The sequence below is a fragment of the Peromyscus californicus genome, unplaced genomic scaffold (assembly GCF_007827085.1).
Source record: "Peromyscus californicus insignis strain IS unplaced genomic scaffold, ASM782708v3 Scaffold_16__1_contigs__length_79575227, whole genome shotgun sequence".
NCBI lineage: Eukaryota > Metazoa > Chordata > Mammalia > Rodentia > Cricetidae > Peromyscus > Peromyscus californicus.
Genome location: NW_026294458.1, coordinates 71,944,356 through 71,958,658, shown reverse-complemented (window position 1 = coordinate 71,958,658; position 14,303 = coordinate 71,944,356). Strand labels below are relative to the sequence as shown.

The window sequence follows — 14,303 nt, the reverse complement described above, 5'->3', positions numbered from 1 at the left end:
CTGACTCAGGGCTGGCTGTGCCCTTACTGATGCTGAGCTCTGCACCATTCCCAGGATTTCGTTGTTTCTTTAAAGGTGGTTATTTCCCACCCACACAGGCTTTGCCGGCACCCTCTGTCGCTGCCAAGCTCCCTCCTCCCCAATACATGTGATAACAAGATGTTCGACCATTTGAATTCTTACTTTTTGGCAATTCTTTAACGCTATGACTGAAGTTAATCACTCTTGCAAGCCAGTGTTTATTTAGATAATTGGGCTGGCTGCTCTTAAGTGGCCCTGTCTTGGCAGTGGAGAGTTCCTGGCACCTTGATCTTGGCTGAAAAGTCCAGGCCTGCCCACACTTGGCCTTGGGACAGCCTTAGCCTAGCCTTTGAGGCCCATTGTGTGGTTTCTCATTCTCTTATTAAGGAAATAGCAGAATCCCTGGAGCCCACCCAGAAAATGTGACCATAGCAGGAAATGACACGCTGTGGTGGAGGCACACCCCGGTGCCCAGTTCCCTGGGAAGGCTCCCTCCTGGCCGGAATTGAAGGGCTGCTCTGACTGGTGCTCACAGGACCTGTGACGGCCCGTTGAACTCATGCCTTTCTTTCATTTTCCATTCTCCCGGATGAATTTTAGTGCTAACAGGCCCGGCTCACTTCGAGATCTTTCAGAAATGCCTCTGGCTGGGCCACCCTTAATCCAAAGAACTCAGACCTCATCGTGTTTGACCCATAGGATGGTAGATGTCACCTTTTGTTGTCACTTATCAGTTGTAACCATCTGCTTTGATATTCATTTGCTAGGGTAGCAGCAAAGTACCCCAGACTCATGCCTGGAAGCCTGCTTCTTGACAGTTCTGGAAGTTGGAAGTTCAAGACTGAGGTGTCAGCAGGGCTGGCTCCCTGGGGCCTCTGGCTGGCTTGTCTGTCTTCACATGGCTTTCACACTGCACATGCCTGACTTCCTCTGGTTATAAAGGCACAAATTTAACCGGTCAGGGCCCACTTGAATGACCCCACGTCAACTTAATCTCCCCTTTAAAGATCCTATCCTTAAGTAAAGGCAGATTCTCAGGTACTGGCAGTAAGGATTTCAGTGTGTGAGTTTTAATGGGGCATCAGGCAGAATTCAAGATGGTTTGCAGCCATAGTTATCTCCAGGGATTTATGTCCATGAATACCCTCTTCCCACACACACCAGGCCAGGTCTATGCGATACAGTGGAGGACAGATGGCTGGCTTCTTATTATTTTACACCCCATTCCCAGGAGAAGCCAGCTGCTACTTCACGAACACACCCCGGGCCTGTGAGGGGAGGGACTGAAGCCTATTACGACCACCAATGCCAACTTCCCATCGTATCAGTTGGCCACCTTGAAAGCTCAGCCCTCCAACCAGAGCTGTAACCTTGGGAGACCTCCCCACACTCAAGGCAAGAACCTCTGCTCTCAGCTGCCCCTGAATTCCTGTCCCACAGACACCGCAAGATGATATGTGTTTTATCGGAGCCCATTAAACTGTGGAGTGTTTAATTACATAGTGATAGGAAATGAATACACAGGTTGATATTTAGGAATGCGTGGCTGAGGTGGTGGCTTTGGGACAGGGCAGTGAACAAGAGTTAGGAGGATCGTGAAGAAAATTTTGGAGAAAATTTAGGGGTTTTGATGGAAATCCCAGCATCGAGCATCCTGAATGGGTACAGCAGGCTAGAAGTTCCCCCAGGTGCCTGGCCTGCCCCTTTGGGTATTAAGCAACTGCCTCCTTATCTTTCTCTATGCTATGCCATATGAATACAACTATTTACCTGCAGGAAACATAGATAGTTATCAGACATCCTACCCTGGACAAGGTGGTGATGTGCAGCCAAGATTGATGACCACAGCACCTGCCTTCCCATGCTTGGCCCGGCCTGCTGCCTTTCAGATGGGATGTGGGGGCCACTGTCTTCTCTGTGGTCCCAGAACACAGTTGAGGTGGGATCACTCTCATAGCTTTGTGCTCAGCAAGACAGTGTGTCCCATCAATAGCCAGGCTTTGGGCAGCCCTGGGGATGCTTGTCACAGCACAGCGACATCACTGCTGTGACTTCACACACAAGGGTGGCACACACATGGAGTGAAATCTACCATGGGGGAGGCCTCTCCTAGCCAGTTTCTCTTGAAATGGTTCCACACCTGACATAGACGGAATCCAAAGAGGTCAGCACTAGTGGATAATATTTTTTAAAGGAGACACAGAGTTGGAGACATAAAAAAGATAGGATGGGAGGTCCAGGGGAAGTTGAATAGAGCTAGTAGAAGGTGGATAAGAGCAAAATACACTGTATACATGTATGAAAATTTCAAATAATAAATAAAATGTCATTTGAAGAAACCAGTAGCCAGCTGTATGTAGCAAACCCAAGCTACAAGTTCAGAAATACTAAAATGTGGGTCATTCTCTGCTCTACCAGGACTTGAAAAAAATTTATGAACTTGCTCAATCAATCAATCAATCAAGACTCCAGCATGGAGGAAAGAGGGAGAAAGGCTAGAGAAAATGTGTACCCGTACAAAGTGTGGGGACATGTTCACAGTCACTCGTCATCCAAGGAAGGCAAAATAAAGCAATAGTACAGGACTATTTCTAAGTCTTAAGTTGGAAACCTTCAGGAAAATCAAACATCAGACAGGCAAAGTTGCAGGGCAACCCAAAAGTCTACCTCCCTATTTATATATGCAAATTGGCACACATGTGCTTGTACATACAAATTGGTAAGTTTATGCATATAAGTCAGGAAGCGCTCTGATGATATAAACAGACCCCACCCTCTTTTGATATAAAACATGTGGGGATTTATCCCAAAGAAATAGCCAATAAAAACCACCAGCACACAGTCTACAAAATGTATTCTGAAACTCAGAAGCAACAAAACCCTCCCAGTAGGGAGTCCTCTGAGCAAGATGGTAGGCAGAGTTGGGGGTTTTCTTGGCCAGACAGAAAAAGACTATTGCTATAAAATTGAGAGGCCAAAGGATAATTACAAAATTTGTTCTGAGACATAAGGGCTTAGAAGAAGTTCAGAAAAATAAATATCTTGTCATTTGATGGGTAAAGCTGAAGCTGAATCTTATTGTTATTACTGTTTGATGTTGTTACTGTGTTTGTGCCAAAGACAATGATGATGTTTTAGAAAGTTTGAGAAATATCTTCCTCCCAGTCTTTGAATGCCGAAGCCATGCTGAGCTGTTGTGGAAGCCTCGGCCACTATGTACCTGGCAGGCCATCTCATCTCCACCAAAGCATGGGCTTCCAGGGGGGTGTGCTGAGTCTAAAGCACGTGGACCCACTAGACTTCAGCTCATATGCATAGGAAAATATACAAATCAATCTCGAAAGCCAGATGCTCTGGGACGCCAACCACAGGGCTCCCCTTCAGAGGCCCCTGATGAGAACCAGCCCTCAGTTCTCATGTGTGCATCCATCTGAGCCCAAGCCAGGTCTAGGGTGAAGGCCAAATGTGCCTTTCCCCTTCTTCAAAGCCATGCGCCTGGGCCTCGGGAATGGCTGGAACAGCGAACAGAGAACACACACACACACACACACACACACACACACACACACACACACACACTGGCAGCCTGTGGCCCGGATGTGGACTGTAGGCATGTTTTCTTTGGCTTGTTCAGTGTTTTAAAAGTTGGAACATTTCATTTTTTTTTAAAACCTGGATTTCCAGCATCTCAGGAGAGCTCAGAGGCTGTGATAAAACCAGGCCCACATCCCAGCCTGCAATCTAGAGTCAAGGATGGGCACTGCGCCATGCTTACAAGGAGCTCTGATTCACAGGGCTCCCATCCTGTGACAGGCACCACTCCGGTCGCTGAGAATCGCACAGACACAGTCCCTGCAGAGCTGAGCCTCTGGGAGGATGAGCCACCCACTCATGGTGTGGAGGTTTCCACCATGAAGATGAGGTTGGCAACAACAAAGCTCTGTTCTGGCAGGTGGTAGGGAAACCTCTCCAGTCTGGCATTCAAGGTGACTCCTAAGAAGCGTGACAGAACTGACCACACAGAGGTGTGGTGACAGAACAGCCCAAATCAAAAGAAGAACTTGTGCAAAGGCTTGGGAGTATGAAAGGTCATAGAATGCTACAGAGGTCATGAGGGAAGGGGGCAGAGAAACAGGATTACAGCTGGCTTCTAAGTCTGGTTACAATGGGCAGGGTGCAGGATTTTACACAGTGGGGGTGTGTCTGTTTAACTTAAGTGAAGTCTTCCACATGCTGCTCAGTAGAGAAAGGAGGGAACCTGGTGGTCCAGATGAGAGATGACCAGAGAAGGCTGGGAGCCAAGAGGCCAAATTGGAGGTATGCTGTCACCAGCGGAGGGACCCTAGGGTCAGAGAGGAGGTGGATGGGCCACCTGGGGAGACATGATGTGTGCTTTGTCAGTTGGGTGACATTTAAGTATATTTATACAAAAGGGACAAGTTGATGAGCTTATGGGGAGTATTTGCCGGGTGCAGTCAGCAACCTTGATACAGTTTACCTGTCCAAAGAGCAAAGACTTCTTAGCATCCAGTTTGATAAAGAAATGTGTTAAAACACCTGCAAAGGTTTGCATCTTCTAAAAGATTTATCTATTTTTACCTTATGAATGTATTCGCATGCATGCATGTACGAGCACCAGAAAGGACTAGAACTCAGGTCCTTATGCTTGTATAGCAAGCATTTACCCCACCAAGCCATCTCTCCAACCCAAAGGTTGGTGTCTTTGCATGCATGGTTCTGACCTGAGGAATGAGTTGGATCTCAAGAGCCTTGACCTTCCCTTTTGAACCCTCCCTGTTGCAGACTACAGGAGAAAAGAAAAGGCCTCAGAATGTTGACTGGGGGGTGATTAGTGCATCCAAGAGCTTTGTCTTCAGCACTGTGTGTGCTGGGGACACTGCACAGAAGAGCTTGGTGAAGGACAGGGTCAGCAGGCTACCTTGCGCAGAGCTTAAACTCTTCATTCTGTTATGCTAAGCAAGGGCAGGATCTTCAAGCCACATGCCTTCCTGTATCTGCCAGGTTATCGATGGTGTTACAGCAGTGGACTGCCCTCCAGCTCTCCAGGGAAATCCATATATGGACTTTGGCACATGCAAGCCCCTCCCCATATAAACAAATACAATAAGATGGGGGGGGTTCCTCAGGACACTGAGTATGAATCTCTGTTGTTACAGTTTTTAGTTACTATAATGAAATACTTGAGGCTGTGTAACTTTAAAGAAAGAGGGTTATTTGACTCACAGCCCTGGTCCAAGGTCAAGGGCTCATACTCAGTGATGACCTTCTTAATGGTAGCGTCAGGAGGAAGCAAGGGGTTTCTTCACACAGCTTCACACACAAGTCACCCGTTTCCAAGACTGGAAAAGTGGGAAAGAATATTCATCCCAAGGCAAGACTGAAACTCTGCAGGGAAGACACTAAACCCCAACACACCAAGTCCAGCCTCTTAGCACGCCGGGAGGGGAGGGTCCCAAGCTTTGCAACAGTTTTTCTGGCCACAGGGCTCCTCTCCTGCAGCCTTGAAGGTTGCGTGGTGCCTGTAGCTCTACCTTTCTGAGAATGAGACAGCCCTGGCTCTGAGGAAGGAGAGGGAGAGGAGAGCTGAGAGGGAGAGCTAGAAGGCCTTACACAAAGGAGAACAAAACCGTGGGAGAGAAAAGCCCGTGGGCTGTGACTAGAGGAGGCCATTAGAATAGGCTGCAGTCACTCCAGGAAGTCTGAGGTAAACTAAACTGTGGCTTTTTATAAGCTACCCCAACAGACAGTGTGTGAGAAAGCCTGCACTGTACAAACAACAAAGAACCCTCAATTGTGTGTGTGTGTGTGGGGGGGTGAAAGTCCACATGACTTGTACACTTGAGGCTCCTCTGGCTTCCTCTCTTGAGAGAGCATTCTTTCTTAATAAGTTCTCTCACCTTGCTTGCCACTTTCCACATCCAATTCCTTCTTCCAAACCCAAGAACCTGAGAACGTCAGCAGGTGCCCACCAGACCCCTGTACCCAACCAATACCAACCTCACTATACCTCACCTCATTTGGGGGCTTTCCACGGGCACTCCAACCCATGGCCAACTTCTGCCAGGCTTCTCCAGGCTTCCCTTTCAAATCTCAGGAAGCTGCCATGCCACCGCTAGGACTGCCTTCTGTACACCTGAAGACTCAGCATGGCCTGGATGCCAAGGGTTAGCAGCCACAGAATCGACACCCAGGCCTGTTTGACTCCAGGCCTTTTTCCAGTTGTTCTGATCACAGAAACTGGCATCTGTCCACACTAATCTCTCCAGTAAGTGGTTTCACAGCCACACCCTACATTCTTGTTCTTTGCTTCCTCCTTGGCCAGATGGAGAGTTTTTCAAATCTTTCCCTTTGATCCTGAGTTTTACTATAAACCTGACTAAAAGCAGCCAATAATGGCCATGCAGCAGCAAGAATTTTTGTTGATTTGAAATTTCATTTACCCAGTATAGTGTTTTAAAAGAAAATGGCCCCCAAAGGGAGTAGCACTCTTAGGAGGCGTGGCCTTGTTGGAGGAAGTGTGTCACTGTAGAGGCAGGCTTTGAGGTCTCCTATGCTCAAGCTACACCCAATGTTACAGATCACTTCCTGTTGCCTGTAGATAAAGATGTAGAACTCTCAGCTCCTTTTCCAGTGTCATGTCTACCTGCACGCTAACATGTCCCATCATAGTGATAATAGACTAAACCTCTGAAACTCTAAACCACTCCAATGAAATGTTCTCCTTTATAAGAGTTGCCATGGTCATAGTGTCTCTTCACAGCAATTGAAACCCTAACTAAGACAGCTAATAAATGAGTCCATCATCCTTACATGTGGTGTTCCACAAGGTTTTAGGAAGTGGATACCACACAGCAGGGTCTTTTGCTACTTCATATAAGAATAGCCTCCTACCTATTTTCTAAGAGGCTCCCCATTTCTATCTAAGGCTGATATGTTAGTTTCTTCTTCACCCTCATCAGAATTCGCCATAACATTTGTCTTATAGCAAAACAAACCTTTCCCAACCCATTCCTCCAAACCCCTCTGACCTCTGCCTGTTATCCAGTTTCAAAGTCACTTCCATGTTCTCAGATATAGATATAGTAATAACCTCACATATTCCCAGAGCAAATTTTCTGTATTAGTTTTCTGGGTTTTTGTTTTACCATAATAAATTACCTGAGCTGAGTAACATTATAAAGAAAATAGGCTTATTTGGCTCATGGCTCTGGTCCAAGGTCAAGAGCCTGTGTCTCATGACAACCCTCCCAGCAAAGTCTCAGGCAGCACAGGGTACCACACAGTAAGAGACGGGAAAGTCTGGAGATGTCTGCTCTGGTCTCACCCTCTTCTTTCAAAGGATTCTGTCATGGGAGCTCCTCAGTGATAATCTTATCTGCCTCTAATCACCTCCAAAGTTCATGCCTCCAAATGCCTCAGTAGCATTAAGTTTCCATCATTTTATTATCTCCCACCAGGAATTAAATTTTGACACATGAACGTTGGAAGACATGCAAGCTACATCCAAACATCGCAAGGCCTTCAAGGCATGTGCTCCTAGGAACAACATAGCATAGCACATGTTTATATTTACATTATACATGTAATGTTATAGAAGGTATTATAAACCATCTTTTGACATTGTGATGTGGCATTGACATCTAGAAATGTGTTGGGCCTCTTTCATAGCCGTCTTAGGATGTGTGTGGCTGATGGGCAGCAAGGTGGACACTCCTGGTAACAAAGGAAATAAGCCTGCACCTGTTCAACATGGGAACTTCCCCGCTAAGTATTTCCAGTCTGTGCTTGGGTGAGCCCACGACAGCAGAACTCGTGCCTACGGAGAGCCTGCTCTTCCTTTCTTGTTTTCTTGTGGCCTCCTTGTGCACTGCTGGAAGGACACTCTATGACTGGGTGGATTATTGGTCACTGATGAGCTCCCAAAGCCTAGAACCGGGCCCTGCACACAGCAGGGGCTCACTGTTTACCTCCACAGAACGACTGAACCACCAACAGATTCAGGACTGTGGGGCAGAGAGGCCACTACGGGGAGAAGGAGCCTGTCCTTGACTTTCCCCCTCCTGCAGGCACCAGCCACACTTCACTGCCGACCCAGGACCACGATCCACACAGACAACAGCCTAATTATAGCCGAAAAAAAATTACCTACCGAAGGGGGGCAGCAGCTCTGCTTCAGAGGAACAGATGTCCCTCTGCTGTGTCCTGCGGCCGTAGGTGGCAGAGTAGATGTTGAGAAACTTGGACTCGTGGCAATACAACTTCAGTTCCTGGTCTTCACACACAGTCTTGTTTTTTAGTTCATCTGGAGAAGAAGCAGAAACCAGGGACAGATTAGCCTGGCTAGGAAGGAACGGCCCGGGAACCAGCGAAGTCGCAGCTGCTCAGCCCTTGTGGACCTGCACCCTGAGAAGGGCAGAGCAGGATGGCCCTGCCTGCCTGGTGTTTCAGGCCCTGTGGGACGGGGAGGGAGACCCCTTGCAGGGAGCAGGTGGGGAGCAACCAGAGGACAGAGCAAAGACTCCAGGAGTCACAGTAATGTGCAAATGGGAAAAAAGGCTTAAGGCAGGTCCTGGGAAGTTTCTCCTGCTTCATTTTAGAGCAAAGACTAATAGGAGGAAGCCCCCTGGTAAGCGCTGGCTCAAGACTCATGTACCACAAGCCCTTGCCACCAATTCCACACCACCTCCCCATCTCTCTGAATCTGGTGTACTTTGTTCCCAGAAGTACAGAGTGTGGCTGGGGTGCATGGAGTTCAGTTGGCAGTGTTTGCTTGCCTAGCGTACATAAATTCCTGCACTGAATCCCCAACACCACATACATTGGCCTCAGTGGCTCATGCCTGTAATCTCAGCATGGGGCGGTGCAGGCAGGAAGACAGGAAGCTCAAGATAACTCCCACATCCCCAGCTGCAGAGCAAGGTCCAAGCCACTTGAGGATATATGAGACCCTGTTTACAAAGGGGGTGGGTGGGTGGGCTGGGTGCAGTGACTCATTCTTGTAATCCCAGCACTTAGGAGGCTGAGGCAGGAAGATCTCTGTGCTACCACAATGGAATCTCTCTTTAAAATGTCATACAGAGTTGACACTTCCACGAACTGCCAAGGCAAAAAGTCTTATTTTTTTTAATAAAGCATATGGTAAAAACCATCAATTTTTAAATTTGTTTTATCGTGTGGGAATGAGTGTCACAATGCACTATGGACAGCTGAGTGTTGGGTATCTCCTTCTACCAGGTGAGTTATAGAAATTGAACCTGGGTCATCAGGCTTGGCAGCAAGTGTCTTTACCCACTGAGCCACCTTGCTGATTCAAAGTTTATGAGAGAGAGAGAGAGAGAGAGAGAGAGAGAGAGAGAGAGAGAGAGAGAGAGAGATCTGTGGTGGTATTTTACTTGTACTGAAATGTGATTTTAATTGTATGTTAATAAATAAAGTTGCCCAGGGGTCAGAGCTATTAGAGCCATAGCAAGTGCGTGGCGGCAGTGGCGCACACCTTTAATCTCAATACCATAGAGGACCTGGAGGGCTGTACATACAGGCAGTGACGAGGCAGTCACGTGTTTGGGTTTACAACCAATGAGAAGGCAGAACAGCTAGACTATATAAAGACAAACACACAGGAAGTAGGCTCTCTTTCGGAGAGCTCTCTTGGCTGAAGAGGATCGCTGAAGCAGGAAGGGTGAGGCTCTTAGCTCTGACCTCTTGGCTTTCTTCTCTGAAGTGGCTCTGTGTTTCTTATTTAATAAGACGGTTGGTTACATCTACAGAGATCTATTTCTGGAAACAGATAGCCCTGGCTGTCCTGGAACTCCCTTTGTGGACCAAGCTGGCCGAACTCACAGAGATCCGCCTGGCTCTGCCTCCCGAGTGCTGGGATTAAAGGTGTGCACCACTTTTAAAAAGTACTAATTTCTGATGGTCCAGACACAGAAGACTGTGCAGCATCCAATTCCATTTGTACTACCTCTCCCTTTTATCCAAGGTTCCTCTCTCCTGGATTTGAGTTATCTATGGTCAACCACAGTTTAAAAGCATTAAATAGAAAATCCCAAGAGACTGTATGCATATAGCTTTCATTAGAGCAATTGATATTGCTATTCTACTTTATTATTGCCTAACTTATAAACTAAGCTTCACCATGAACATAAGAAGAGACATAGCAGAGCTGGGTATGGCTCAGCAGTTAAGAACATGTACTGTTCTTGTGGAGGACCTGAGTTCTATTCCCAGCACCCACATCAGACAGCTCACAACTTCTCCAGGGGGATTTGACAACTCTGGCTTCCATGTACAATTGAATTCACATGAACATATACTCCCCCATACACACACATATGCATCATTTTTTAATTAAATCTTTTAAAAAAGAATTTTTTTTTTTTGGTTTGGAACATCCACTGGGATCTTGGGATATATACCACACACACAAACTACGCTTATGTATAGTTGCACATTATACATATTATGCATCAACAATGGGGATATGCTCTGAGAATATGTCCTCGAGTGAACATTGTGGGCTGCACATACAGGAGTCTAGATGATATAGTCTAGTATACACCTATGACACTTCTTTGGGTTGTTTGCTTGCTGTAGTAATATGGGTGGAACCCAGGGCCTCTTGAATGCTAGGTGCACCCTACAACTGAGCTATACTCCCAGCTCTACACACCTATACTATGTGGTACCCTCCGGCCCCTGGGCTGCAAGCCTGCACAGCATGCTGCTTTCCTGAAGACCAAGCTACTGTAACACACTGCCACGTATGTGTGTATTTAACACTGAGAAAGGCAGGTTGCATGCGGTACAAATGCTAGGTGACAGGTATTTCCAGTTGGGTTATAATCTCCTAAGGACCACCATCATGTACTTGGCTTGTCACTGAACAAAATGTCATTATGTCGCATGACCATACGTGAAATATCAAGGAAAGGCAAATGTTTACAGGTGAATGTAGACGAACTGTTGGCTGAGATTGTGAGTATGAGGAAACTCAGACAGAAGACAGGAATGTTCTGTGGCTGGACTGTGGCTGAGAGAACACGGTTCAGCAAACTTACTAATGGTTGTTGAACTGTTCACTTGAAATGGGTGGATTCCATGCTATATAAATGACACCTCAAGATACTTTAGAAATAATGATAATTGGTATTGAGGGCTTCCCCTCCACTCAGTCCTGTTTTAAGCACATTAAATGTGGTAATGAACTTCATGCACAGCAGCCTTTTGATGTGCTATCTTTTCAAAGCTTCCTAAAATCACAGGCAGCAAGAGTTAATGGCAAGCTGCTCTGGCTGGCCTGTGCTGGCCTGGGCTGGCCTGGGCTGGCCTGGGCTGGCCTGGGCTGGTTGTCAGGAGGGAGCCAGCTTCCCCAGGAAAGCTCTTGCTTTTCATGTCCCTCCTGAGCTCTTATTTTTCTTCTACTCTGCCTGATTTCCATATCCTGATACACCTCAAGACTGAGTTCTCTCAAATGTGGTCGAGACTCACTGATGAGTCTTGAAATCAGGTTAGTGAATTGTGACCAGCAAATTTAAAAAACTACAGAGCAGCTGGGAATGGCGGCACACGGCTGTGGTCCCAGCCCCCGGGCAGGAAGGTTGGCAGTTTGAGGCCAGTCTGAGCTACATAGAAATCCCAACTCTTCCTTCTCTCCAGGAAAAAAAGAAAAAGATGAAAAAAATGATTAGCAATCATCCAAAACATTAAAGAGCATTCCATGAGAATAAACATGGCTGTGATTTCAAAAGATCATCCTTCGGTTGGTTAGTGCGAGTGCACGCCATGTTGGGCCAGTAAGCACAGTGTTTTTCTTACTGTGGGTTGGAATCCCAGCGGTTTGGAAGCTCCCACCATAAGCCTTCCAGAATAGCACATGCACACCCACCAGAGCTAGGACAGCTGGATGACTTCCGACAGAACCAACAGTGCTTAAGCTCCAAACTTAAACCATGAGAGAAAACAATCCAGTCATGAGCCCCCCCTTCCCGTGACTTGGAAGTTCCTGTGATTCTTCACCAAAAGCTCAGAAGAAGCAAGAAGAAAAACCTTGGGTCACAGGCAGGAAGATGCTTCAGGTCACAAGATGCCCACCAGCTTTGGCGGAGAACCCTGGGGCTGGATTTTAATATAGTCAACCCCCTGCTCCCACTGCAGGTCTCTGTCTATGATTTTGGGTAATCCACAACCAATTACAGCTTAAAAACAGTAAATAGAAAATTCCCAAAGTAAATAATTCCTAAATTTTGAACTGTTCTCTATTCCGAGTAGTCTGTCATCCTCTTCAGCAACTGTTCTTTGTCTGCATAAGACATGAATCTTCCTATTCCCAGCATACCCACCCTGTATATGCTGCCTGCCCATTAGTTACCTGGCTAATTGTCTTAGTTATCAGATCCGCTGTGGAAATATCTATATTCAAATAACCCTGATCTAACTTCCCGACAGCCCCAAAGTACAGAGAATATTAATGGTGGCTATTTTATTATAACCATGGTTATAGCTTCTGTTTTATTATTGGTTATTGTAGATCTCTCTCACTGTGTCCAAATTAAACTTTTTCATGAGTGTGCATCTATATGAAAATCATAGTATATGTAGGGTTTGATATCTGTGGCTTCAGAGATCCACAGGCCTCTTGAACCATGTCCCCTCTGTATAAGGACAGATGATTATATCTATATCTACCTATCTATATCATATCTATCCATATCTATATACATATATCTATATATCTATATCTATGGGAACATTCCAGGCAAGTGTTCAACCTGATACCTTTGGGCCATATATAGCTAGTTATGAGTACAGTCAACACAAAATCACAGCTTGTTTTGTAGACGATAATGTCATGCAGCAGTCTTAAAGGTGCCTTTAAATGGGTGTGCCTTTGAGTGTGATCAATACTCAGTCGGAGCAGAAGCCAGGCCGTCAGTGCTCACAGGACCCTCATCTTCTCTGGTCATTTGACATACAGAAGAACCAGTGAAGCATGGCAAAAGGACCCGGTGTCATAGTAAATATTTAAAAGACCCTTGGCTGGCTCGCTGGAGTCTCAGCATAACATGTTGCAGTTAGATGCAAGGAAAAGCTTGTCTTTTTCTAAATAAAAGATCGCTGACTCTGACTGTGACTTTGGGGTGTTTGTGTCTTTTCGGTGAGTCTGCAGTTCTTCAGTAGATGTCAATCTCACCAACGCTGAGAGTTCTCCTGACTTCAAAGGCCCAGGGTGACAACCGCCATTGACGCATAAAATAAGATGTGGGAGACACACCAGCGAGCTTTGCGATCAGAACACCTACCTACGTGTTCAGAATGCCTGGGGAGTGGGTGGGGCAGAGTGCCTCCCAAGGGGTGGGAGGAGCCAGGACAACCAGACTTCTGGCAGACTTGAACTATTTTGTTAGTTTGATTTCTATAGTTTGAGATAATTACTATATATACCAGGCTACCCTTGAACTGAAGATCTTCCTGCTTCGACTTCCCCAGGGCTGAGATTCCAGGTCTGTGTCACCATGCCCAGCTTTAGAAACTTATAAAACAGTACTAGTTCTGTCTCTGTCTCTCCTTAAATCAGCATTTTAAAATATTACAAAGTGTTGTTTTGTTTACTTAATGTATATGAGTGTTTTCCTTGTATGTATGTATGTGCACCACATGTGTATGTGGAGGGCCCCAAACAGCTTGACCACACAACTGCCGTGACAGGCTTAGAGGCCCAGACACAGCTTCTGTGACAGGCTTACTGGCAGGCAACACCCGGATCCAGGTGAAGCCATGAGCTGACCCACTGTGGGTGGGTGTGGGGCCTGCATCTAAGGGGAAATACCTGACATTCCAAACATTCCCTATACCCCTAGACAAATGTCAGCCAATCAGGGTCCTGAACCCTGGAAATCCCCTCACCCCAACCTCTACTATGATTAAAAAAAAAAAAAAACAAAAACAAAAACCCACCCTGCTCTCACCGCTGAATTGGACAGAGAGATCAAACTCTGAGCTTGAAATAAAGGCTCTTTGCTTTTACATATGGGATTCGGTCTCCATGATGGTCTTTTGGTGGGGGGTCCCCGTGATCTGGGCATTAATAGTGTCCTTGATGCCCACAGAGGCCAGAGGATGCCCTGGTACTGTAGTTACAGACAGTTATGAGTCTCCATGTGGGTGCTGGGAATTGAACCCAGGTCCTGCGGAAGAGCAACCAGTGCTCTTAATTGCTGAGCGATTTCTCCAATCCCAGTTAATACAATTTTTTAAAAAAC

General features: G+C 46.4%; 1 protein-coding gene across 5 annotated transcripts in view; it reads right to left on the bottom strand.

Annotated features, from left to right (window-relative positions):
- The window catches only part of Eva1c (eva-1 homolog C), a 73,279-nt gene that overhangs the window by 19,828 nt on the left and 39,148 nt on the right, over positions 1 to 14,303 (bottom strand). For all 5 annotated transcript variants that reach the window (XM_052741120.1, XM_052741121.1, XM_052741119.1 and 2 more), the window contains one exon: positions 8,192 to 8,344. In XM_052741120.1, coding sequence (XP_052597080.1) covers positions 8,192 to 8,344 — 153 coding nt within the window. The remainder of the gene's footprint in view (positions 1 to 8,191; positions 8,345 to 14,303) is intronic.